Genomic DNA, 26,918 nt, shown 5'->3' with positions numbered 1-26,918 from the left:
GCTTTCTGGCTGGAAATCCTAATCCCAGCCCAGCTTCCCATAAGCCAGGAGACCTTCTGGGCTCAGCTGCCTCCGAGGCACGCGAGGGATTCGGGTACGGATTTGGCCCTGAGAGCCCTGTAGGCTCCCTGGCTGCCTGTCCCGGACAGACCCCTGCTAGGACCACCCCTGCTGCTCCCCAGGGACAAATCATCGAGAGCAGCCCCGAAACGGGTCCCCGGGGAATATTTTTCACTGGCAAAGAGCAGCTCCTCAGCAGCAGCATCCTGCCCGTGCCCTGGCAGCTGAGCTGCTGCTGGCTGCTGTCCCCTCGGCAGCTGGCAGGGAAACACGGCCGTGCCTGGCAAACGGAGGCAGCGGCGCTGCGGTGGGGAACGGGGGCGCAGACACGCACACATCCACCAGTCAATCCCATTTTACTGATTCCAGCACAAATTAAGAACCGCTTTCCAGCAAGGGCCCCAACACGTACGGCTTTTGGCCTGCAACATCTGCCTCTGTTTACAAAATCCCTGACCTCAAAACCAGCGGCCCCGTGCTGCTCCGCGGTGGCACTGTGGTTATCTGGGCTTTAACGAGTGACCTTTATGGGCAAGGCAGAGCACATCCATCCACACATCAAGAAAATCCTCTCTAAGTCTTCCAATCCCATTAACAAAATGATTGTACAAGCAACGTGACCGAGACGTTTGCCCACCCCGCTCCCTGCAGGGAAACCCAGGCAAAGTCCAGTTCCTCCAGGGAGAATTTTTAACCCGTTCCCTGAGGCCCATGGATGCCGGCTGCAGCTCTGGGCAGAGCAGGATGCCTCTGGGAGAGCCTCCCGGCCTTGGGTTTCCTCTTAGCGCTTATCGCACGTCTCTCTGCACTGCCGGCGCTTTTTGAGGGTGGGAGCATTAGAAAGGAGTTTGTACAGAAGCAATATGGAATTAAATGGAAAAGAGGAATGAGTTTAACACAAAAAACAAACAAACAAAAAACCACAACAACAAACAAAAGGAAATGAGAGGAGGCAAACAGTAGCCCTTTCAGAACACAAAAAGAACAGAGACAACAACCCAGGACATCAGATCAACTCCTGAGAGGCTTGGAGAATCTCAGCAGCACTCTGCGAAGCCTTCCAACAAACATTCTTCGTTCTGCTCCGGGAAATCAGGAGAGAGAGGGATGGCCAGCCATCCCAGCTGCCGCTAAGCCTTGCGTTTCTTTGCAGCCGGCTCTCCCTCCTTCCCCAGCCACTGCTGCAGGATACCCGCGCTGCTTTTCTTGGGCGAAGGGCTGGGGATGAACTGGCTCGTCCACCTGGGCAATTCATTTTCTTTCTTCTTGGGGGAGGCCTCCTGGGAGTTTTTTAACCAGCCCAGCATCACTTTGCTGCTCGCGGTGGCTTTGACCTCCTGGAGAGACAAAAGACAGCAGGAGAAGAGTGAGATGCCCAGCGAGGGCCGGGAAGGATGCGCACACAGCAGCCGACTCAGAGCTGGTCCAGAGCGGGATGCGGGTGCTGGAGCGAGGGCAGCCAGCACGTCTGCAGGAGGCTCCCGGGGCTGCTGTGAACAAGCTTGTCCCAAACCCCGTTTCACACGGAATTCACCTCATTTGGCAGAGAGACCCTGGCACAGGGCGACACGGTTTATTTCTGGAAGCGGAGGGAAGGGAATCCGTTCGGGGCTGCTGCTCTCCAGCATCCCACACGTGCCCGTGTGGTGGCTGCAGCCCCTTGGGGAGCCTGGCAGCACCGTCCCTGCGCGGGGACACCCCCGGACACCATCTCCCCCCCGGCAGGTCCTGGCCGAGCCCACCCCAGCGCTCACCTTCTTGGCTCCCAGCTCAATGGGTGCAAGGCACTCGGGCGTGTCGTTGCGCACGCTGTTGACAAAGGTGGAGACGGGGTGGAAAACGATGTTCTCCGTGGGCTGGATGAGTTTAACCGCCTCCTGGGTGGGCACTTCAGCGAAGTCCAGCCATTTCCTGATGGCCTCTTCCCCGTCCAGGATGGCCGGCATCCTAGGCACAAGGAGGGGACCGGGCGGTCACGGCACTGGCGAGGCCAGCCGAGCACCAGCGCTGGTGCGGCAGAGCAGGGCATCAAAAGCAAGATTCGTGAGCAAGCACGGAGCTGGCAGCGTGGCACGGCGCTGCCTTTCAGAAGCCACATGGGGAAAAATCATCTGTGGGATGCTCGAGGCAGAGCATGCATGCATTGCCCAGGTGGAGAGGCAAAGGGGGAGATCGGCGGGTCCTGGCCAGCCCGAGAGCAACTCGACTCCAACTGTTCCTCGCAGGGTGCTGAGATGGGGATTTATGGAAGGGGCGCGAGGCAGTGACCTGAAACGAGCTGGTAATGTTGTAACGTTTGGCTCTGAGATCAGGAGGAGGCAGGGCTCCCTGCCCACGTTAGCAGAGGGGTGTTTAAAGGCAGCCCCTGACCCCGCCGTGCGTCTCACTTGCCTGTGGTGGATGAAGCTCAGGTCCTTCGAGGCGTCCACGGTGATGATGGTGTAGGTGTACAGCGCTTCTCCTCCCGCCGGCGGCTCCCAGCAGTCGAAAATCCCAGCCATGGTGAGCAGCCTCGAGCCCTTCCATTCCTCGTCTCCATCTTCCCCATCTTCCCCCTCGGCCTGGAGGAGAGACACGGCCCCATCATTTCCACCCCACACCAGCTCCTGGGCAGCCAAAGCACCGCAGCCCTGCGAGTCGTTGCCCTGCCATCTCGTTCCTGATCCAAACTAACCAGGGGCTCCCCGGGCAGGACAGTTATCGGAGCTTCGCCTTCCCAAATTCAAGCCTTCCTCCCCCTCTCTGCATCCCGGCCACCAGCCCGGCCGAAGGAAAAGAGGCAGTGAAACTCGCGGCCGAGTCCCCTGGGAAACACATCACCCGCCCATGCAAATAGGGGAGCAGCCAGCGTGACGGGGGGACGCCGCGGGACCGGGTACGGCCACGGGACTGCAGAATCAGCGACCCCGCAGAGCGGGACCCCACGAAGCCTTCTGCAGCTCCGAGCCCTGCTTGGAAATGCCCTGGGCAGCCCGTGGCAGGGCTGAGCTTCCCCTCGGGACAGAGACCTCAGCGTCAGGGTGGTTGTCCCCAAGCGGTCAGGGCTCACATCTCTGCAGGGCTGCCGCGATTCGGGGGGACCAGCAGCGAAATGCCCTCCAAAGGGAATTCCCATCTGCACTTCCCAGCTTCGTCCCCTCCAACACCCCGTGTGCCTCGCCAGGTAAATAAGGGCTTCTCATTCATATCCCCAGGCCGCTCAGAGGGAGCAGGGGGGCAGAGCTCAGCGCTCAAGCACCAAAAGAGGCTCAGTACCAGGTCGTCCTTGGTCTGGGGGAAGTAAATGAAGTAGGGCTGCTTGCCCCCGCTGCACTGCTGCCACTCGTAGAAGCCATCCGCCAGCACCACGCAGCGCTTGCCCTTGAGGAGAGGGCCCTGGGGGAGAGAAATCACAAGAGAGACATAAAACACAGCCCCGGGCAGCATGAGAGGGGGGACGGGCACTGCTGCGACCACCGTCCCCCTGTGCAGCGCAGGGTGCACGTCGGAGGATCGTCCCCGTGGGATCGGTAACGGCACGGGGGGAGCAGCGGCTCACCCACCTTGTAGGAGAACTTGCTCAGCATGGTGTCGCTGCGGCAGTTGGAGGTTTTAAACTGCATTTTGGAGGGGTCGTCCTCTTTGAACCAGGAGGGAACCAGGCCCCACCGCATGTCCATGAGGACCCGCTCAGAGGAGTCTGCATCCTTACAAACCAATAGAGACGCCTTGTGTCAGCGTGCCCACAAATGACAACATTTTTGGTGATGTTCACTCCAGGAATTCGTATGTACCACATATCTATCCAGAGTAACGAATGCAGGTTTTCTGCAGCAGCAAGAGCCCAGCGATAGGAGCACTCCGTCCCTTCTGTGTTTAACAAACATCAGGCCGGCGCTGAGGTTCTCTAAACTTCCCTATTTAAAGAGCGCGTCCCAAAGGGCCTGAATCTCACCTTCATTTTAATAACGTGATTTCTGCTGACCCGGTTCACTTTCACTCTTTGCATATTGTCTCAGTTTGGACAATGGAAACGGCTCGGTGGCTTTCACTTCTCCCCCAGCTCGCTCTCACTTTCTGCCCGCGGCCACCAGCCCCCGCAGGAGGGCAGCAGGGGCGAGCGAAGCCCCGGGGCACGACTGTGCCCTAAGAGCTACGGGGTGGTGCGGGATGTTTATAGGAGTATTATAGGACCCGCATTACGTTATTACATTTATATTTTATTATTATATTTTTTATTATTATATTTATAGGACCCCTATATATATATATAGGATATATATAATATATATATTTATATATATATCATATATATATGTAAATATATTTATAGGGCCCCCCCCTTCTGCTCTGGGAACTCAACAGCTGCTGCAGAGGAGATGCAGGACCCCAAAGGCAGGGAAGCAGGGTGCAAAGAGTGCTTTATGGTGTAAAAGCAATACTTGCGATTTCTCCAAGGAAGCCCTGGATGAACCCAGCACATTCCCGGTTTGGGGCTGCTGCAGCCGCCCCGGTGGCCGGGCAGGAGGAGCGGCAGGAGGGGTGTTTCAGCCCAGCGCCCCCGGCCTTGCCCCGCTGAACGCCGAAGAGCAGCAGGTCGGTGGGCACCCGCCTGTGCAAAACCCAGCGAGATGCACCAGCAGTTTCACCGCGCAGGTCGTTGGGACGGGCTGTTGAGGCTTTAATTAGCCGGCTAACGGTCAGCACAGGTGTGGGGGCATTGTACAGCCCTGACTCCGAGAGGTTTTTTTTCCTCTGCTCTCCCCTACGAAGCGAGGCGGCCACTCGGCAGCGCTATGAAATGAAAGCAAGTCTCGGCACAGCACAACCAAAGCCCCGGGGCGACTTCAGAGAAGCCGGGACAAAATCCTACAGAGGCGAGTTACTCACACACAAACTTGCTCTAAAAAACATCACGCCGGCAGCGACCCCCCACCCTCCCTAGGAGCAGGCAAACATTGCCGAGAAATCTGCAATTAGCCACTTCAACGGCCGGGCGGAACAAGAAGCAAACCAAGCGGCTACCACCCAGCCCAGCACCCCGGGGAGCGGCACCCAGACCCCCCCCGGCACCCCCCGGCCGCAGGGACCGGGCGCTGCACGCAGCACCCCCCGCACCCCCCGGAGGGGCAGGATGCGGCCGGGCGCCCCCAGCCCCATTCCCCCCCCCCCCCCCGCAGACAGGCGAAGCCTGGCTCCCGGCCGGGGGCTACCTGCTGGAGGTGCTTGCGGGACAGCAGCACGGGGCCGCTGGACTGCGGGCCCTTGTTGTAGGAGGGCCGGTACCGCTCCTCCCGCACCCACTCGGGCTGCCGCCGCCTGCCCCGCCGGTCCCGGTAGGCGCAGGCCCGGCGGAGGAGGTCGGCGCCCAGCGAGCAGGCGGTGCGGCCGCACATCCCGCCGAGACGGCACGGCACGGCCCGGCCCGGCACGGCCAGGACCGGGAAAGTCCGGCCCTGCCCCCTGCTCCGCCCCGAGGACGGCCGGGGCCGGCCCCGCCGCCGGGGAGGAGGCGAAGGGAGGCCCCGCCCGGAGCCGGCCCCCCCCGGGCCTTACCGGCGGCTCGGAACCACAGCAAGGGGGCAGGGGAAGGGGCAGCACCGGTGCCGCCTCCTCTGCAGCTGGCGGAGGGGTTGGAGGCGCTGGGAGGGGTGATAGAGAGGGGCGGGAGAGGTTTTGGTGGAGAAAAGGGAGGTGCAGACAAGCTGGGTCTGGCAACCGCCCCTGAAAGGCTCCAGAGCAGGGACAAAGGAGACCTTAAAAAAAAAGGTCCGCTTAAAAAAAAAACAACTGCTTAATAAAAATAAAACCAGACCTTAAAAACAGCATTATTTTTAATAGACAGAACCCTACATCCAGGTCCTAGGTGTAGTTAAGGGGACACAAAAGCTGCTGTAGTGAACACGATCCCTATTCTGCTGGCAGAGGGGAAGAAGCAGTGCCCTGCTGGGGGCTGGGAGGCAGGGGGCAGCGGTGCAGGAGGCAGTTATCCGACAGAGGCCATGATCACGTCCACTGGGAGCTCCTCTCCACTGCGGGCAGTGACCTGCATCGTCACTGTGTCCGTCAGGACGAGACGAGACCGTACCAGGAGGTCATGGCCACCCCGAAACACACCTGGAAGGCAAGGCAGAAGGAAGGAGTGAGTAGTCCGCAGGCTGCGCTCCCCAGCATGCTGAAAGCCCCAAAATGAAAGCTGATGCTTGGTGGATGTAGGCCAGCAAATCCCCAGGGGGCCAGAGGAGACCCCGAGTGGCAAGTGTCGCATTCACTACACTGTACCTGGGACTCTGCCCTGTAAAACCTCATGAAAGTTTATTTTAAACTCTAGCTGAGAAGAGAGCCAGGCACCTGTTCAGCAACCAGTCACCCACCTTCAACCTCCAGCACACATTGACGTTGCTGGGCAAGGGTACTGTACTTTTCCCTCCAAACCAGAATGCCAGCTCACCAAGACAGCAACTTCCACCCAGCTGAGCTTGATCCTAACATCCCCCCACCCTAGCACCCTTCTGATTCCAGTACCAGTTGCCCTGCACTTTCAGGGACGGAAACCACAGCAGGGACAAGCCTCTAAATCCTGCCCTGAGCACAACAGGTTCCATCACGACCTCCTGTTCCGATTTTCAGTCGGTTCTGTGCGACCTCCCAGGGCTACTGCTTGAGCGGAGACCTCAGCCCACAGCTCACCTGCCAGGTACAACGTGTGGGAGTTCTTGTTATCTGGCACCTTATCCGATCGTTCACAGGGCTGCATCCCCAGGAACTTCACAATATTACTAACTGCCTCTGTTAAAAAAGTAAAACAGGTTCCATGTCATGAGTGTCTTGACAAGGACACAAAGAGAACATCAAAAGGCAATAAAAGCCCTGCTTTAATGTTGTAGTTCATGTCCTTGTCCTGAGGCATTGGCCAGCGTTGTGCTTTAAAAGGCCATCAGGAAGGCAAAAGCAAGCCACACAAGCAAAAACAACAACACAAAAAGCCGCCACCACACGGCAGTTCTGTTATCTGATGCAGCAAAGGCACCACTGCAACCGAAACAAGAGAATGAATGAGTCAGGAAATGGAGTGCAGCTGGCTGCACGCTTACTGCACAGCCCTGACAGCAAGCTTGCTTCCCTGGAGATGGATGCAGAAGGGAGACAACACCTGACAGGAATTACAGGTCTTTAAGAGGAATTTGAAAAGGCCTCAGGGAGGGTACTTCAAGCCCAAGGTGCTGTGCAAGGAAACAGGACAGGGCTACAGACAAAGGACACCTTTCTAAGTCATCAGAAGGACCGTGTTGTTACAGGCTACTCAGGACAATAAATCTTTAATAAATGGTGAAAGAAGAGGGCTTATACCATAAGCCTGCCCGCCAACCTCGTATCTTCTGCTTTTTGCATCTTTTTTTCTTGGTCTTGAGTCCCAAGGTCAGAGCAGCTCTTCCTTTCACAGAGGGAAAGTGGGAGCTCACAGGTTAACTGTGATCTGCTTGGGAGGGTACAGTGCAAGTGTTCTCTTGCCTCCCACAATCCAGCCCGGTCTCCACAGGGCCCAGAATACTCGTTTGTTTGTTGAAGCCTGAACTATCTTGTTATCACAATAACTGCAGGCCCACATTTAACAGCTGTGGTGGAATTACTTGTGAAGGGTTTTGCCCTATTTGCCTTTCTGTGAGAGATGTAATACGAACCAGACTGCATCTCCACTCTGTGCCTGCTGGAGGGAGAGAGATGTTAAGAGCCCTGCTGGGTTCAGACACCACCTTACCTTCAAGGGTTTTAATAGCAGATAAAGTAAAGGTTTCCTCCTTTTCAAACTCATCACCCACTTCATCCCACGCTGCTCCAAAGTTTGGCTTCAGAACTCGCTGGATGTGATCAGCCACTGTTACCTCGAGGTCTTCAAGCTGATGATAAGAAGAGGCTCAAGTGAAACATGTTTGTTACTCACCCTGCTCTCTCTAGAGAGAGTTTTAGACAGGATTCCGTGAGATCTGGTGAATGTAGGAGGCAGCCTCCGCTTCTGCTCATGAGAATGTCAGAGCAAGCCCTGCCCCTTCTAGTTTGCTCAAGCAAACAGTTGGTTGAGCAACTGCTTGGCCTGGGAAAGCCACGTCATGCCATTCCAGGGTTTACAGAGCAGGCTTCCATTCTGAGCACAGTCCTTGGCCTGACAAGGATCAAAGCACTAGGCAAACATCCAAAACAGAGGGCAAAACGAAACTAATAAATAGTTGTTGGTGCTCACTCAGATGTACCATTTGCCCCTAAGCTTGTATTTTGCCTTTCTAGCTTGTTTTGTAGCTGGTAAAGTATAGTGAGATGCTGTCAGATGCTTGCTGTCACCTAACACCACGTGCCAGGTTAGCTGAACTGCTGCTGTGATGTCTATGTGAGGCGGGAAGGACAAACCTAGTTCTGAGTATGTATCTAGGAGCAGGCAGTGCCAGAACTGGCTAGACACCAGCCTGCACTCATTTCAGCAATTGCTGCTGAGTATAGTTGAAACAGATGGAAGAGTTTGTTTAAATATCACTTAAATGCCTTGGTGACTGGTGGGAAGCAAGCAGAGGGGTCACCCTCGTGTGTTCCTTTGGAAAAAACCCTCCCCACTCCTGGGAGGACGCCGCGTCCTCAGTGATTCACTGCACAGCAGTGCCTCTAATCAGATTCGCAGCAGTGACAGGCAACGCATAGAGAACAGCTTCTGGAGCTAACAGGACAGGCTGAGGTTGTGTCACAACATCGCTTTGTCTCTGGAGGGCGAGCACCACCCTCTGAGAGGCAGTCCCAGTTTCTGATCAAGCATAAGCTGAGCTTCTTCCTGTGTGGTAAAACAGCCAACAGAGGTGTTTTCACAGCATCAGTGCTTTCATCGGTCTCAGTGCTGGGGAGAGAAAAGCCCAACCTTCCCCAGAGGAAGAGCACAGCTGGAAATCTCCCTGCATCAGGCAAGCCACCGGGCAATTAACGGTGCAACCACAGAGAACAACTTGCAGAGAGCAAGAGATGGCCAGCAGCCCAGCTGAGACAGACAAGGTCTCCAAACCCACATCTCACACCTTGGGACAGATGCCACAGAGGCAACGAGACCCTCCTCTTCTTGTCATTCTGTCCACAGCAGCGCCAGTGGTTACATCGCTGCTTGCATGGCACGTTAGTGGGCACAGATCACAAAGTCCCCCAAAACAACTGCAGCTTCCATGACGGGGTACATGCCCAGCTCCTTACCACATACTCATCCTCGTAACCCTCGTCGTCCGCCTCACCCGTGTTGGGATCACAGTCCTTGACAGTGAACTTCATCATGCAGCTGAACGTACAGGCCACTGGAGATGGGGGAGGCAAAGGCAAAGCTCACGTTACCACCAGATCTGCGTTCCTCTGGCACAGACTGGGGCCGGGGAGCTTGGGGCAGCTGGGTTCTCCTCCTCACAGCCAGCAGCACAGGCTTAGCACACGACCCAGAGAGCACTCTGACTGCTTCTTTCTCTCAAGGACAAAGTATTTCTTTGTAAGACTAACAGTGATAAATACAGGCTCCTGATAGCTGTACAAAACCATAATCCTCAGATCAAACACTGTTACTGATGAACCTCAACTTGCGTTGGGAATATTAACTAAACATGTCCCACCAGCATCTTGCAAAGGGGGCAAGATCCTTTATCTAGGGATCAGCTCATGCACATCGGAAACGAAACCAGCTTGCACCGTAACACAGCAGATGATTAATACCACACGGCTGGGAGAGGAAATGGCAACTCATCTCTGAAGACAGGCACTGCTGGATGAAGGGCAGCCACACACAGGTGAGCAGCCTCAACACAAAGCAGCAAGACCAGAGCGCAGGTAGAGCCTGGTTCATGTTCAGTTTGAAGAGGCATCACTGAAGTTCTGGCCATTTGTCTGAAATATTCTTTTGCTACCCGGTGTCTGGGCACTCGTAGCTCTTCACAGACAGGCAGACAACCACCCACCTCCCCACATACTAACGCAAAGAACAGGCAGGCTAAAGGACGTGCCAGGGTGCCCAGGAGATAACTCAGCAGATCTGAATGCTCAGCTGCCAGTTCCTACAGCCCGACTCGACAATGCCACAGCACGAGGGAACAAGGAGAGGAGAAGGGAGGCCTGACAGCCCTCAAACAGCGAGGAGAAGTCATGCTCAGCATCACTCAGGGCTGCACCCACACACAGGCTAAAAATATCTGGCTAGGATGCAAGGTAGAATGTGTGTGGGCGCGAGCAATACGGTACGCTTCGTTTGGGGGATATCAGGAAAAATAGAGGACAAACTGTTTACCTGCTGTCGGATCCTCTTCAGACAGTGCCACCAGCGTGTAGCAGGTACCCGGCTGGTTGTACACCAGGCTTTTGGCAGGGACGTAGCCAATGACCTCATAGCCCTCCGTTGGCTCCATCTGCACCGTGACATTCTCCAGGATCTGATCGTTCAGGGTGTTCGTGCAGTCAAACTAAACAGGAGGGGAGAACAAAGCCAGCTTGAAGCTCTCAGCTATAATAGCAGGTTCACTGTAGGCATAGCTGGAGCATGGTGTCAGCTTGTGAACTCCTGCCTCTATCTCAACAACCAATCTGGCTATCAGTAGGGCTCATGTTTCAGTTTAGTCACAGAGGAACTGGCATATAAATGCTTTAGGGGAGAAGCTAAAAACCTTCAGGGTACTCCAATGCTCAAGCATTTTTTTTTTTTTTATTTTTTTAAAAGAAAATGACACTTATACCAGCACAAAATTATCCAGTGTGTGACCTCTGCAACCCAGGCAGGAACACAAATCCAATGAGGGCAGGGGTGTATCAGCTTCTGCTTGTTTCAGTTCACCAATCAGCGTGGAACTTTCTCTCTAAATGTACTTTGTCCTTCTTCCCAGGAAGATAATTCCCAGGTTAACTCTTTGCTGTAAGGCAATATTACTACTCTATTCCCTACATCTCCTCACATACAGCACCAGGGTGGCACAGGCAAAGCCAAGACTCACAGAAACAAGCACCTGTACTGCAAAGGCTGAAACAAAACGCAGGGGGTGGGAGCTCTCTACCACCATGTGTCTTTCTCTGGTAATGTTTTCAGCCTTTCAGATATGGTAAGCTTCACCCTCCTATGTCCAAAGCACATGCTTAGGTCCCTGAGGAAAGAACACAGCTCCTCTTGCCAAGTACTCAATGAGAACAGCCCCACCTAGTGCCTGTCCGATTGTTATTTTGACCATACATGTGTGCATTGCTGAACCAAAACTACAAACACTCCCTAAATTTTTTTCCAGGGCTCTGCTGCCCTGGGTGAGAAACTAAGGACTCATTCCAGTGAATGCTCTGAACAAAGATAACCCTGAGGTATTTATTCTGTTTTGTTTTTATTTGTTTTGGGCTTTTTTTTTTTTTAAACTGGTCATGAGCTTATTTCCCAATCCTCTTTTGGCACCGCATGCCATAGCTACCCACCTGGAACACCATGTGGCTGACAAACGTGTGCTTGGTGCAACGAACCACATACTCTGTCTCCAGCTCCGTCAGGGCAACAGGCTCTGGGGAAGACTTGAAGAGCGGGCCCAGTCCCCGAAACTCTGGGATTGCCCCCAGTTGCTCTGAAACAGAGGACACAAACCATTGCCTTCCCCAACCCACAGAAAAGCGTTAGTAGTTTCAAAGCCCTCAGTTAAACAGCCAGAAGCTGCTGCAGCAAGGAACCATTCACCAGACACCCGTAAGCATTCACTAGGGACTTCTAAAATTAAAAGCAGAGTCAGCTGCCATTTGCCCACATCTACTGCAAGCTGGACAGAAGAGGACTACAAGCATCCCCACAACCTAGGGGTCAACACCTGACTTACAGCTGGGTGCCTGTGTCACTCCCCAAGAGGAGGTGGGAGAAGTTAGAGGGGCTAGGCAGGCTCAGCAAGAAGTAGCTATATGGTTCTTACACACAGGCGTGCAGGAGAGGCCTTGCCATCAGTTTACCTTGGAATATTTCTTGCCGTGTTGCTGCCACCTTCTCTGGCTGTTTGACTACAGCAACAGGGACGTTTTCTGCAAGGGAAAACAAAACAAAAAAAACAAAAACAAAAAACAAACAAGATGTGAAGGTGAATAGTAATAAGTAACTAAACCAGAAAATAAATCAATATCTGGAGAGAGATTTGACTAAGGAAAGGAAGGCAGCTCATTTCTCATCTTGCTATGGATTAGAGACCTGTATTTAGCTTCCTAAATACCTTTGGTAATCCTCACCAGAGCTACGGCAGTTCCAACTATTACTATTATTAGCAGCTGGACTAACTAGGAGTTGAAATACTAATGTGGGAGCAACTAAATTTGCTGGCCTTAGTCTTTACAGAAGATAAAATTCCACAAAATGTAAATAGGATGGATCTCAGCAACTCCCAGCAAGCCCATGTGGACTACTGACCAAGGGCTTGGGCCAGCACTCAGGGGACTGTGCCTTACCTGCCCTTTGCTCAACAACAGGAGCTGTCGCCAAAGGAACGGACTTCAGATCAAAGGGTTTTTCAGAGGGCTCCAGGGTGTACTGATGCAGAGCCCTCTCCAGGCCAGGGATGGACACTGTTAAACCTGGGGACAGAAGGGACAGGTCACTGAAACCAGAGCTAACACCAGCTCTTTGTGGAATGTTAAACCAGGAAGTAAGTGCAGGCTTGTTTGAGGACTTCTTGTATTACCGTTCAGGATGTAGCCAGCATTGAGGGCTTTCTGCTTTTGCTCCAGAACATTCAGGTAGAACGTGGCTCTGTCTCTCACTTCGTTGTCATCATCCATCACACACCTGAGAAGAAAGCAGAAAACTTGCTTCAGCACAAGGCAGCAGAGTCCACATGAATGAAACCAGGTGACTAACCACCTTACAGGGCCAGAAAGAACATACTATAGGGACAAGTAGCCTACTAGCAATTGTATCAGACAAGCAATCATCCACCACACTGTGCAGTGCTGAATGCCGTTGGTGATCCCATCACAGGATCCCAGGTACCTGCTGCACCTCCTCAGACCCACAGACAGAAGAGTAGACAAGCATGCAGATGTTGACAAGCTCTTTCAAGCCAACAGGAGTGTTCACCTAGGATGCTGAGAAACCCTTGAGGTACAACTCACGGTACCCCACGCTCCTGACAATAATGTTAGCATAACCAATGCCATTTTTGTAAAGTAAATGCTCATTATTTGTACGTGAGCTGGTCACATGTCAGCTTCCCTTTTCCCCCTCCTCACCAGCCCTGAAGACCCTGGGTGCCAGGCCAACTTTTTCCCTCCCCACCAGCCTCGAATGTTGCAGGCACCCGGCCAACCCGGACGTGGTGGCTGTCACAGAACAAGGAAGTGTAACTGCACTTGGAACACTGCCTATACGGTCAAGCAGCTGAAAGTTTAAGTGGGACTTGGATGGGAACTGCTGCTGGATGGCAAAACCTGTGATTCCCCAGTGATCAGGGGTGCCTCTACCCTAAGCAACTGGTATTCCTTCAAGCATATTCCAAGTCTAGATTATTATTATCTTGTGTGCCAAGAATTAAGATTTGACTTGACCTGCAGAGGGTTCGGGTGACTAGAACAAATACTAAACCATGATAACACTGATCGTAAAATCCTGTGCTACTATAATCTTTATTATTTCAGAGAGTTCTAATTATAACTACAACTTCATAGCATCCTCATTCTGAGCAGGATCCCTAAAGAACCTGTTTGTCCCCGTAACATCGGGTGACACTCACCTTTTCAGTAACACCAAGATACTGGGTAACATCTCCTCATTCTGGGCTCCAAATTTGGCCAGAGCACTTACAGCACCTATAGCGCAAGTCAAAAAAACAGAATTAGCAAACAAGGAAATCAGCTGAAGTTTCTACCGTTTCCTGGCTGTGTTCAAATGTCACATCAGAGACGCTAGCCCCAGTATACAGCATTGCTGTAACTAGAGAGAGAGGCAGATGTATCATAGTGAAGTGCCTGCAAATCTCCTCTGTCTAGTTCCATGAAGTCACCGCATCCCCCCCTCCATTTCTCAGCTGCAGGCCAACTCTTCCATCAACATGACTGCAGGGTCTTTGCTGTGTAAAAATATCCACTCAGGACTACAGCAAATCACAATCCTCAAAAGCAGAGGTGTTCATGCACTATATTTCCTTGACATTCTGTCATAGGCCAGACAGCTTTTCCAGGTCTGTCTCTTACCTGCCCGGACTTCTTCATGCTCCAGGACAACCCTGTTGTAGATGAAGCGAATGTATTTAGAAGGGTTATTGGTTTTGGGCCCTTCCTGGCCCAAGAGATGGAGGATACGAGTAGCCAGCACGGTGAATTCGCAGTCCTCAATGAATTCGCAGAGGTGAGACAGGCCTGTCTCTTTGCTCTCCGAGTTCTCCTCAATAATGCTGATGATGCAGTCCACAATGGCTCGCTTGTACTCAAAGCCGCCCTAGGGAGCAAAGGGAACGGCTCAGCTGGAAAGCTCAAAGCACGTTAGACACTCTGAATTAGCCAGGCAGGAAAAAAATTCCTTTGAAAAGGTCACTCACACCCAATGCTTTTAATCTGTGTTTGAAAGGAGAAGGGCAGTAACGCTGCCCACCTCTTCTGACCCTCTTTAGTCCCAGAGGACCAGCTAATATTCAAGCTCGCCTGCCAGCATCCTTCAGAATGGCTGCAGTTAAGAGAAAAACAGATCGTAGAGAGGGAAACGGAATCCATCAGCCTGAAGGGTTTATATCTCCTTCAAAATTCTCTGCTGCTAGAATTAGCGCATAAAAAACAGCCTTGTGGGAGGAGGAGAAAAATTCAACCCTCTCCCCTTTAGCACCAGACATCTGAGGATGAATCACAAGAGAAATATATTAAGGATCATATCTGCCACAGCAGGACCCAGTAAATGGCCCTATTAGTGTGGGAAGACAGGCAATCAATACCTCCCCAGGCACACCCTATAACCTGACATGCCATTAACACTCAGTTATCTTCAGACATTATTTACTCGTGTCCTCGATACACACCATGGGATTAAACTGCACATTATCCTCTGCCAATTATATGCACAGTTCTAGGCATTTGGGGGATCTTTCTGTAGCTACTTTAGATTTAAAAAAAAATGTAAAACAGAATGGTTTGAACTACAAAACCACATTCGAAATGATGCCATCCACCCACAGAAAATCTGGGAAAGTAGAACAGTCCATTTTTCACAGGAGCAGAGCAAGGGGCTCTGGTTTGTTCCCAAACAAGAGGCTGTAATTGGCAGAAGATGACGTTAGAGCAAGCAGCGGTGCCAGCTGCATTGCATGCGTTAGCTCATTTAGAAATGAGCTTCAGCAAACCTCTGTAAAGCTGTCTTTCTGCAATTGTCTGACTGAATGCAGTGAGTGGTTATAGGTACTCGTGATCCCTTCACTGTCACAGCTCAGAGAACAGAACAAAAGCGGTCCTGTGTCATCAATAAATAAGGTGTTACATAATCTTTTGGTACAGGACAAAACTTCTTGGAATTTGCTGTCAAAGTATAAAAGAAGGCTGGTTCAAATGTGAAACACACATGGCCTGCCAACAGATCTGCTGTTGCCTGCATTTGCTTTGAGTTAGTAAACCCCCAGAAAAATTAAAGAATGGGAACCACATTGAAAATATGCTAGGATGTGTACACTGTCATGCACAGCTGGTCATTTCTGTCAGACTGCAAGCCTTTTAGGACAGGTAGAGAATCTTACTGCACAGAATGATCAGTGAAAACTTAACTCTCGCAGAGGCCACCGTGCAGTCCTGCAGTTCATGCATATGGTGGTGGTAAAATTCCTGTTAAGTTCACAACTAATAAAAACCTTTTGTCTGACATGTACTAAGCTGTACTTGCATTATTATGCATTTGGGAGTCCCTAGATCTCTGACAATACAAAAAAGAAGCACAAAGCAGTTGCTTGCAAACTTACCTCTTCCCGAAGCATAGTGAAAAGAAAGTTCATGAGGACGGCGTGTTTGCGAGGGTACTTCTGACACAGCGCGTTGATGGCCTGCACTACTACAACCTAGAGCAAAGAGGGGCAAGTCAAAAAGAGGACTGTCAAGCTGAGCAGAAAAAAGAAAGATTGAAATTTGTCAATTTGGTGCTGTCCCCTGGCCTGGAAGCTACAATTTTGCCTCTAGTTATCCAATAAAGGCAGTTCCAGGAGGATATAAACTTAGGAATTAGACAAGAAGATTGGTCTTTAATGTGCTGGTCAGCCCCTAGCAAAAGCCCATGTCCACTGGGGGGGCAAGAAAGAGATTTAATACTCAAAGGGCTTCTCCCCAGACTTTGGAGCTGGGTACTGAATGACTGACGCCTGGCTTGGGCTGATAGCCTCAGATTCTTTCTCTTCCCAGCAAAAATGCTGCAGCCCAGGTGCTGGAAGGGGCTCCATCCAAGGTTTCAAAGCGCACACACAAACATGGACAAAGACCAAGGGCAACCTTCAGGAACCTGTGTACCACCTCCTCATACACACACATCCTTACTTTGAACTCATCTGAGATTTCTGACATGAAAGAGGAGATCTGCTTCATGAGCCGGTCAATGCTGCTCTCACTGCCGGTTTTCAGCAGCGTGGTGATGGCCAGGGTGGCTATGCTGCGGTTGGAGTCTGTCACGAGGTTCTCCAGGTCTAGGTTACAGGCAGTCACAGCGGATGGGTGTTTCATGGCCACCTGGAAAGGAAGGAGAAAAGTGGAAGGTCACTGAATACATGCAAAAAGCCCAGCTGGCAAAAAACAAACCTTGTCAAGGTCAAGGGAAAAGCTGGAGCAAAGACCATCAGGAAGCAGTCCAGTTAGCATCAAGGTTTGATCTACATTTTTACAAGGAGCTCCTTCACCCTAGGAAGCTCAAAAGGGCCAGGAATAACACAAGACCAGTGGCACACTCTCACAGACTTGTGAACAGGGTCGGTTTTTTTCCTTCTGTAAAGTGCTCCTTGAGGCTTTATTCCACTCATAAGCTATGACAAGAAAGGCTGTATCCCAGGGTAGAAGTTACTAACACAAAAATCATAGCCCAATCTGACCTCCCTTCTCTATTAAAGTCTGCACCTCCCTGTGCATGAGAAATGATTACAGCTCCAAAGAGACTCTGCTCCTACCTTGTTGAGGGTACGGACGGCTGCGTATCTCAGCGCTGCCTTCGGGGAGCTGCAAAACAGCTGCAAAACTGCAAGGTGGGGAAACCAACAAAGGCAGACATTTAGAAAATCTATGATGGGAAGCATTTCATACCTAAAACATGAGATTAAACGAAGAAACAGCTGCAAGCAGAAGATAACTAGAAGCATACTTAAGAAGCAACCCTGAATTTACCAGCTTCCTTTCTTTCTCCCTCCCTGTTGTTCCCTTCACCACATGTTCCTGCTGACATCCAGCCCCCACCCATCTCCCTCTTTTTACCATGATGCTGCTATCCTTTGCTCCTCTGGGAAACCAATTTCACCATTTTATCATCTTTCCTGTTGAGTCAATTTGAACTGCTGCTTTCTGTTTCTTTGCAAACCCTGTTCCTTTCCTAGGGCTTGCCCATGAAAGACACCCTCCCTACATGCCCACGGTCCCAGCTCAGGAGAACCTCTGGACTGGGCTGAGCTGAGCTGGGAAGGCAGGTCCCCAACACCTTGGATTTTTACACAGTTACACTCAATCTAAAGCTGGAAGATTTAGCAGTTAGAATCCAGCCCTGTTTCACAGAAAAAAAAAAAGAAAAACAACAACAAAAAAACCCCAAACCTTCAGTAACCCACACCTGAACAGTTCAGGCAAATACCTTTACAGTAGCAAAGCTATTCGTACACACCACAGGCTTTCACTACCAGCATAAAACAACCAGGAGCATGGCAGCTTTACAAGCCTGAAACTACATAAGGGCCTTTCCAGCAGGCATCACCACACCAACCCATAACTCCCTCGCTATTGCTGTGAGCACCGCATTTACCTGAGACAGCCGGTGCCAGCTCCTTGGCAGTGCAGTTGGGCAGGTTAACGATGGCAGAAGCAGCTTCGTAGACCACCATCTCATGCTTGTTTCTTAGGCAGCTCTCGATGAAGTCGAACAGGGGGCTATCACGGCTGAGGGACAAAAACCACAAGAATGAATTAAAACAAGGGTGCTAACAGAAACAAAGAGTCCTGCAGCAAAACTGGACAGGTACCATTGCCTCTGGGAAGGTAAAAACAGACACAACCCCCCCTCCCATCTTCATATTTTGCAGTAGTCATTACATTGTACTTCCAGCATGTTTGGCTGCCACCTGAGACAACAGCCTTTGCTTTACAGGCTAACAGGAATCTCCCTTAACTCAGTTACTCAGAGCTCACTGTACACACCAGAGATCTTATCCACCAGGAACCCCAGCGCACACATGCTAGCCACGGTTACAGAAGACAACATGAAAGAGATTATCTCGATAAAGAACAGACACACAAAACAGGAAAGAGAAGCAAGTATTTGATGTGCAAGCACATACACAGACAAGACTTGCAGAAGCGATCCCATAACAGGAAAGCACCCTGTCATTTATTCTGCTGCCTTTTAACCATCAGTAAGTTAGAAGTCACACACTGCTCTTCAAAGACAGAAATAATTGCTCTCATCAGATGAAAAGTTAGCCCACAAGAGGAGATGGAAGCAGGACCTGAGGAAATTCTTCCAGCAGGGCAAAAGAGCCCCCTCACCTGCCAGCCTCCTCCTCCAGCAGCTTGCTGGCTACTCGAATCATCATGCAGTAGGCAAACGGCGACTTGAGGCCATGGCGCGTGAACTTGCTGAGCATCTTGTTGACTGCCAGGCGATCATTCTTCCGCACATGGTAGAGCAAGCCCAGAGCATGATACTGTGCAGGGAAACAGACTGTCACAAACCCACGCTGGGCTCTTCACTCCCCTCTGTGGCCTCGAGATGGCTGGCTGAGCACCAGCAGGTGGGTTTCCTACCTGCACCATGATGTTGTCACTGGAAGCTGCCTCCTGAGCCTCGTTCACCCAGCGTTTTACCACATCGTAACTGGTCTTCAGGAGGTGCTGGGTAGAGACAAAGTCACAGACAGCCCATGAGAGAAGGATGGAGGAAGCTTTGGGAATAACAGCTCATATTAAGAAAAAACAAGCCTTCCCCATGAGGGCGCTGGAGGCAGCAACTTATAAAGAGCAGAGGACAAGGATGCAGAGACCTGCCCATGTCAGCTGTGGCCTCAAGAGGTTAAACACCTCCTGCAAAGTCAGCACCAGTTCCTCACTTCACAAAGGGAGGGAATAGCAACAATGAAACCCCAGCCTGCAGGATTGTATGGAGAGGACAAAGGAAACAGTTTGACAAGAAATAAGGCTGTGATGCTTGCACCATGGTCAGAGTTGGAGTGGCCATGTACCACAAAGACACACAAACCCTTCCAATCTTGCCTGCAGATCTTACATCTCTTAACAAGAACTCAACAGACCAAAGCTCCTCAGGCTACATTTAGCACCTCCGTTAACAGGAAGAAGAGCGTGTGCGCTATCATGAGTGTTGGACCACCAGCATTTTTGCCACAGTGCCTACACAAATATCGTGCAGCCCCCGCAGTTCTGCAATAGTCAGGGACAGCTTCCCTATCCAGGTTACTACCACAGAAATGCCATCGGATTCTCACCTACATCCCATTTTAAACCTTGAAGTTCCTAAATCTGCAGGTTGGTGTTAAATAGGACACTTGAGAGCATCACAGAGACATTTGCACTTACAAGCTGGTCATTAATTCCCCTCTCAAAGATGCACCCAGCCACAAATCCACTTAATTAACTGGAGAGATCCAAAGACTTGTGGCCACGGTATTGCTTTTCCTAAGTGCAGCATGGGTAGCCCTTGGGCAAGCTTCCCCCCTCTGCACACTTTGGTGCAGACAGCAGCCGCCCTGCTTGCTGCTCTGTGCAGTGCGTGCACGCAGCACTTCTCATCCTGCATCGCCTGTACCAACACACCGACAGCCTGGGCTCCTAGGAGGCACTGCCAGCCACAAACTGGTGATAATTTTTATTCCTGAAGACAGGGAGAAAGGGTGGGCTGTTTTCTAATGGAGCGCTAAGTCTTTGGGATTAAATTACTCTGACACTGAATTGTATTGCACCGCATAAAAGTAGTTCTCTCTTTCCTCCCCTCTTTTTCTCCCTCATGTATCCTCTACCAAAAGACAGCTCCCATGTGAAACTCCCAAGATGTGCAGTCCCACCACAGACCACCACTTCCCAGTTAGACTGTCCCTCAGGCCCACCCCACAGGGAGTACCTACCAGGGAGGACACCAGAGCAGAGCTGGATACACTTGGCACTTTGTCAACAATCGCCTGCTTCATGTAACGCTCGATGGCCTGCAACATGGTGCTCTGCAGGGAGAGGGAAACAACAGCTGATACAGAAAAGCTGTCAGGAGCGTGAAAGAGGAGACGCAAAGGCATGGGAAGCAGGGTGAAAGGTGGGGTGAAGGGCCTAGGGCAGCCCCAAAAGAAAAGCTGCACTTACATCGGTGATTTGACAGAGTGCTCTCACTGCAGGGCCTCGATAATTGTCATCCTTCCCGGTCATGTCTTTGGTTAAGCTGGTTGGAAACAGGAAGTTCTCAATGCTGCACTCCTGAGCCAGCAGCTCTTACGTGCAAGCACAGTGCCCACAGAGCAGCAGGCAGACAGGACCACAGCTGAAAACCAAGCAGGCAAGTGCAGGACTCAAGCAAGTCCCATCAGGGTGGGAAGGCAGGAGGAAAAGATCCTCTTGCAACAGGGGAGAAGAATTGCAGCACTGCCACATCTTTTAACCAAAAGTGACAAAACAAATACCCAAGTGTACGGGATATGGGGACGCAGCACATTTCAAATACATCACCAGTAGTTCAGTGTCTGTATTTTAATAGCCTCTTTTAAAGGAGATTTGTTTCCTCACCAAGAGCATTCCTTGCCTTCACATTGCTTGGGGACTACAGTTATCTCCAAGATGCTGAAAGGGCATTACTGGAGGATGCATGAATGTAAGAGTGGGAAAACCAAAGCGACTGACCTGCTAGTAACAATGATTACATCTTCTGCAATAGAAGACATCTCTTTGATAGTCAGGTAACACATCCTGCGAAGAGTTGGCTAGCAAGGGAAGAGGGAAGACACATCAGTTGAGGGAATCCCAGGTAGAAGGGATCTCAGTTTTTCCTCCTTCCATGACTTTATCACAAAGACCAATAACCTGATAGTTTCAGAGAGCCACAGCACCTGAGCAACAAAGGTGTACAAAACTCATATTCATTAACAAAACATCCCTTCCTTTTCTAAATCCCTCAACCTTGGGATGAAGCGACAGGGCTATTCTCTGTTCCTGAGGGAATATTTGAGTTAAGCTGCTACAAGGGAAAGGCTATGAAGCTGACCTGTTTCTAAACTTTCATCCTATTCTTCTCACTTAGATCATGTAGCGGAAAATGCATCCAGGCAAGATGGAAAAGTTGATTCCATAAAAAGACACCTCAAGGCTGAAAAAGACACTGTTGACAACTTGTCCTACCAGATATACACAGCAGAAATCAGCGAGCAGACTTACATCGTTGGACTGAAACAGCTTTGTCATGGCAAAGAAGGATTCGGTGGCTTCCATGACACCAAGGTGCTCCCCCTAGATGGAAGGAAGGAAATCCCAGTTACCACAACCAGAGTCGGGTCTGCTGTAGGTACAAGACTCAGCCTCACACGCATTAGGAAAACAGGCACGACGTGGCTGGAAGCACGGCAGGTCTCTCCCTTGCCAGTGTATTTCAACAGAGTAACATGCTGCCTGAGAAATCCGCCAGCCATGGCTGGAATCGGCTTAGTTGTTGATCCAGATGACAGCATGGTTTATTACGTTACCAAAAAATGACTTGTGACAATACAGCTTCCTTACGGGGGAGAATTGGGTTGGATTTCCATGGCTTATGTAAGGAAAGCTTATGTCATACTCTCCATAGGCACCACAGCTAGGCAGAGCCAGCTAGTTACTACATATAAGATGCAGAGGCCCTGGGGCAGGGAAACCCCACGAGATCAGTAAATGCCTTTACAAAGTTGATCCTTAGAGCACGCAGATTTTAAGTTCTGAAGGCTAAGAACAGGATTCAAAACCACCTTTGGCACCACAGCGTTGTAAACTAACAGCTCCCAAGTAATAATAAATCATAGGTATCAGCCTCTCTGTATTTCCTCATTCCTGCCCTCTATAGCCCACAGAACTTCTTAGACAAGAAAGTGAGCAGGAACTTGGCAGCACAGCAGCTTTGCTTACTAAAAATTTGTACTGGATATGCATTAGAATTGTTCTATACATTAGAAATATTCAGAAAAGTTTAGTTAGAGAAAACCTAACAATCAAAAGCGCTTGTCAGCTCATTTTTTCTCCCTTACCTGGTTTATGAGATACAGAATCTTGGTGAGGATGTGAGCACATTTTCGCGGGTTTATGGGAGTCTCATTAAACACCCGTGCCTGGAAACAAAGCACAGACAAAGATGCTGGTACCAACACCCCCCAACAAACCTGCAACAAACCCCCACTTCCTTGCTAAAGTTCTGCAACAACCTGCTTAAGAGAGGAAGAGACTCTACCCAGAAAGGGCGACACAAAGGAGAGCTAAGGGTTTACCTCTTGCAAGACTGCACTCTTCTCCAGGTGCTGGAACGGGTTGGAACCCCCACCTGCAAAATAAAGATAACAAGAGTCTTTACAGGAACAGCGCTATGGGAAAGCTACTTTCTAAACACGCCTATAGCTTAATAATAGGCAGAGCACTTGGGGGTAATTTTTGCACGAATACCAAGCAATCAGCACTCCCTCTTTTAAGCAGCATTGATGGAATGACTTTAGAGCAATTAGGGAAGGCAGAGCAGACAGGACAATCTTTGATTTATCACCCCAAGGAGTAACCAGCCACGAGCTGAGGCAGACTGACTAGCTGCAAAGTAACTGCGCTCCACCACTATCCCCAAAGACCTATCTCCAACTGCAGGGCTGGGATCTTGTGCCAGTGAGAGCATCACTAAGGCGGGCCTAGAAACAAAAGCTCAGAGAGTCGCAGACAAGAGAAGACACCGCTTGCCAGGCTGGCGAGTCAGGAGTGCTTTACCCCTGTTATAAAGCAATGAGGAATCCACCAGTAATGCATTCTTTGTCACTAATTAAGAGAACAAGACAGCAGACAAGAGAGTCTGGACACAGAATAACTTTCATTGTTCCACTTAATAGAATAAATTATATTAAATAAAGAAAAAACTCACCAATTAAGGACGAAATAATCAGAGGGAAAAGCACTATTATTCTGCATGGTCCCTATTAACTCGCCTCCTGCTAAGCATCTGCGAGCTGCAGCTTCTCAAAAGCTGCCAGTTATTGATGACCAGGTTTTAATTAGTACCTATGCTCAGCCTGACCTGGGACAGCACCGAGCCACTTGCAGTGCTGCTCCTCCATTTAACAAGCCTGACCGGGAGAGCACAGCCCCAGGTCCAGCTCCGGTCTGACCTGTGCTTGAAGCATCACGCGCTGCTGCCAGGAGCCTTTGCAAAAGCCTTACATTTAAAAGGCAAATGCATCTGCACCCTGGCTCCTTTCAGGTTCAGTAACTGCCCTCCTCTGGCTCGGGATAAAATTTGCAAATGCAGCAGGTGGCTGAACGAAGCATGGGCACTTAGGCGGCATTGGGAAGAGATGAAAACGAGGGGAAAGGAATAAAAACAATGTTTCTAGTACCAGTTTCTTAGATATTTGAAGAAAATGGTTGGAAAAAACCTTCCTAGCAGCCCAATATGCCTACAGCCTTGAATCTGCCATCAGCAGAGTATCACCTCTGCAAATCTCATAGCACTAGGCATCTTGAAATACATTGCACAGCATGTCTTGATCTTCACAGCTTGCTGCGTCAAAGCGCTCTTCTGATCAGAGAAGGAGAAACACAGACAGTGAAGGCAGAGGCAGCATCTCCAGAACGCTCCCAGCACTGGATGACTAACAACAATTTGTACTGATTTGCAGAGAAATAATCACTGACCAAGCAAGGGTCTTACAGCAGTTACATGCCCAAAATAACATCTCTGAGTGCATTGCTGAGAGTCAATGGAAGCAGCTCACCCAAAGCTACCTAAATCATCCACGAAAGGCAGAGAAACAGGACCCAAGCAAGCAGACGCTCATCTCAACTAAAAGACTGTCCCATTAGCCATCCCATGGAATAGACAAGAAATAGACAGGCAAGGCCCATGAATTCATGGATGAAACACTCCATGTAAGACCAGCAATGACAAGGGTTACATGTGGGACACATCGAGAACCCAGCAGAGAAAAGCAGGTGCAGGAAGGGCTGGGTGCCTTCATTCAACACAGAAACAAGGGATCAGAATTAAACGCAACAGTGAAGGAGAAGCATTGGGATGTGCGCAAGCAGCGAAGGCAGTAAGGAGAGAGAGCTCTGTGAGCTTTTGGTACGAACACAACCAACACGAGTCAGCCCCACGCTACAAGGAACTGCCTCTCCTGCCAGCCCCGGCCACAGGCACCACCTGGAGACCTGTGGCAGGTGCAAAGGGAGAACAACCCCACAAAATCCCCCACGAGGGGCTCCCCCCGTGAAGCTCCCTGCTCATCGGAGCTCGTGGGAGGCTCTGGACGAGGCCGACGGAGGCGATCGCCCCCTTGTATTCTGCTGGACGTGGCGCTCGGGGACAGGGCTCGGTGGGCGGCGGTGCTCGGACCGGGCGATGCCAGGGATCTCGCCAGCCCTACCGATTCCGGGATCAGCGCAGCGCAAATCGAGAAGCGAGCACGCCAGCGGGTCACAGCCCCGGAGCCCCGCGGGGACCGGCTGCAGGACCACCGGGGGCAGCCCGGGGAGGGCCGGAGGGCTGCGAGGAGGCACGGCCGGGAACAGCACCGAGCCCTCGGGGGGGGGCCCCACCACCACCGGGGGACCCACCACCACCACCACCACCACCACCACCACCACCACCACCACCACCACCGCCGCCGCCGCCGCCACCACCGGGGTGACCCCACCTCCACCTCCACCTCCACCGCCACGGCCCCGCCGTTACCCTCCGCGCCCGCCGCCCGGCCCCGGCGCCCGGTCAGCGCGGCGGCCCCCGGGGAGCGGCCTGCAGGCTCCGGACACGCGGCGGGCCCCAGGGCGATCTCTGCGGGGGGAGCAGGCGGCGGGGAGGGGGGGGGGGGGGGGCGGTCAGGGCGGCGCCGGGACTCGCCTCACGGAGCCCGCACCGGCACCGGGAGCGGCACCGGGGCTTCCCCTCCCGCCCCCCGGCGCCCCGCCCGTCCCCTCACCCGACTCCTCGTCCTTCTTGTCGAACTTCTTCAGCATGGCGCCGCCCGCCGCTCCCCGCTCCCGGTGCCCGTCCCGGTCCCGGTGCCGCTCCCGGTCCCGGTGCCCGTCCCGGTGCCCGCCCCGCCCCTTCCTGCCAGCCTGTCACCGCCGCCGTCACCCGCCGCACTGCGCAGGCGCGGCCTCCCCCCCACCCCCCCGACGTGGCTGCTACCGGGAGCTGCCCCGGGTGGGGCGGGGCTAACGGGGCGGGGCGGGGCGGGGCGGGAGGGGGGAGGGGGGAGTGATTGGCGTGAGGGGGGCGGGACCCGGCGGGGAGGGAGAGGCGTGATTGGTGGGGACGGGGAGGGGGGCGGGGCTTGGGGGGGTCCGGGGCTGGGGCTGGGGCTGGAGGGGCGTCGGGACTGGGGGCACTGGGGTGGGGATGGGGGGGGCACTGGGGTGGATGGGGGGGCACTGGGATGTGTATGGGACACTTGGTGGGGCTGGGGGCACCGGGATGGAGGGGCACCCCGAGATGAGGGTCACTGGGATGGAGGGGGCATACTGGGACTGGGGGCATACTGGGGTGGAGGGGGCATACTGGGACAGGGGGCACTGGGATGGGGGGCACTGGGGTATGTTTGGGACACGTGGTGGGGCTGGGGGCACTGGGATGGAGGGGAGCACCCCAGGAACGGGAGCACTGGGATGGAGGGGGCACACTGGGATAGGGGGTACTGGGATGCAGGGGGGCATACTGGGATGCAGGGGGGCATCCTGGGATGGAGGGGGGCATACTGGGAGCAGGGCACAGTGGGCCTGGGGAGGGCACCGGGCTGGGAGACACCGGGACTGGGGGGGGGGGGGGGACACACAGAGGAGAGGCCGCACGGGGGAGATGCTGGGGCTGGGGGCACTGGGCTGGGGGCAGCAGGGACAGCGTGGCACTGGGCGGCAGCAGCAGGGACAGCGGGGCGGGGGGACCAGTGCCGAGCCCCCCCTGGGTCCAGCCCTGTCACCGGGACGTCCCCGTGAGCAGGGCTGCAGGGCACCCCTCACCCCCATGCCCACCACCGCTCCCCCTCGCCGGCTGCCCAAGCAGCATCCTCACCGCGCCGTGCGGGGCCACGCTCACCTCCCCGTCCCCAAAACCGTCCTGGGGCCACGCTGACCTCCCCCTCCCCAAATCCTGCCCCCCCCCCCCCCAGCCGGGCTGCCCCCGCTCACCGTGGGCCAGGTACTCCTCGAAGAGCATGGCCGCGTCCGCAGCGAGCTCCAGCGGCCCCGCGAGGCCTTCCCCCGGCCCCGGCCGCCCGTGCGAGCCCGCGGCCCTGTACTTTGCACGGGGCGGCCGCCCTCCGCCCGCATCCCGGCTTATCTGGGCCCGCGAGGCGGTGGCTGCGCAGGGAGCCCGGGCGGCGCTCCTGCCACCTTCCATCGCACGCTCGGGGGGGTTTGGGGAGGATTTTATGGGATAGAAAAGCATTGTAGGTGTACAGACAGAAGGTACGTGGAAAACCCGTGTGTCCCTGGTGCGGATGTGTCCTTTTGGGGCACGC

At 52.8% G+C, this 26,918-nt stretch overlaps 2 protein-coding genes across 3 annotated transcripts; both read right to left on the bottom strand.

Moving 5' to 3' along the window:
• Positions 1 to 399: 399 nt before the first annotated feature.
• Positions 400 to 5,538, bottom strand: HMCES (5-hydroxymethylcytosine binding, ES cell specific). The gene is made up of 6 exons (XM_083795348.1): positions 5,253 to 5,538; positions 3,603 to 3,746; positions 3,316 to 3,435; positions 2,452 to 2,621; positions 1,815 to 2,007; positions 400 to 1,397 (listed from the first exon to the last, which is right to left on the bottom strand). Exons 1-6 carry the CDS (start codon positions 5,433 to 5,435, stop codon positions 1,191 to 1,193), a joined length of 1,017 nt encoding a protein of 338 aa, XP_083651474.1. The 5' UTR covers positions 5,436 to 5,538; the 3' UTR covers positions 400 to 1,190.
• Positions 5,539 to 5,855: 317 nt separating this feature from the next.
• Positions 5,856 to 26,797, bottom strand: COPG1 (COPI coat complex subunit gamma 1; the record flags this gene model as incomplete). Of its 2 annotated transcripts, none has more annotated exons than XM_083795337.1 (24): positions 5,856 to 6,156; positions 6,730 to 6,828; positions 7,799 to 7,937; positions 9,262 to 9,359; positions 10,334 to 10,505; positions 11,494 to 11,636; positions 12,010 to 12,078; positions 12,496 to 12,621; positions 12,729 to 12,832; positions 13,776 to 13,851; positions 14,236 to 14,479; positions 15,978 to 16,073; positions 16,543 to 16,731; positions 17,163 to 17,230; positions 18,002 to 18,135; positions 18,742 to 18,899; positions 19,000 to 19,086; positions 20,331 to 20,423; positions 20,560 to 20,635; positions 21,091 to 21,170; positions 21,622 to 21,693; positions 22,458 to 22,538; positions 22,695 to 22,747; positions 26,587 to 26,797. In XM_083795337.1, the coding sequence occupies 24 exons, from the start codon at positions 26,795 to 26,797 to the stop codon at positions 6,026 to 6,028; spliced, it is 2,799 nt and encodes a 932-aa protein (XP_083651463.1). In that variant the 3' UTR covers positions 5,856 to 6,025. The 2 variants fall into 2 exon arrangements, with proteins under 2 accessions (XP_083651463.1, XP_083651464.1); XM_083795338.1 differs by lacking the exon at positions 26,587 to 26,797 and adding an exon at positions 25,380 to 25,531.
• Between the last annotated feature and the right edge of the window lie 121 nt (positions 26,798 to 26,918).

This window comes from Anser anser (assembly GCF_964211835.1).
Source record: "Anser anser genome assembly, chromosome: 12".
NCBI lineage: Eukaryota > Metazoa > Chordata > Aves > Anseriformes > Anatidae > Anser > Anser anser.
This window is presented reverse-complemented; position numbering and strand designations above follow the sequence as displayed.

What these genes read in the sequence shown, in the direction of transcription:
- HMCES (XM_083795348.1), bottom strand. Translation starts at nt 5,435, where the DNA reads ATGTGCGGCCGCACCGCCTGCTCGCTGGGCGCCGACCTCCTCCGCCGG. An exon ending in CCCGCAAGCACCTCCAGCAG is followed by an intron (nt 3,747 to 5,252) that starts GTAGCCCCCGGC and finishes TTGGTTTGTAAG; the next exon opens with GATGCAGACTCCTCTGAGCG. An exon ending in CCCAGACCAAGGACGACCTG is followed by an intron (nt 2,622 to 3,315) that starts GTACTGAGCCTC and finishes TCTCTCCTCCAG; the next exon opens with GCCGAGGGGGAAGATGGGGA.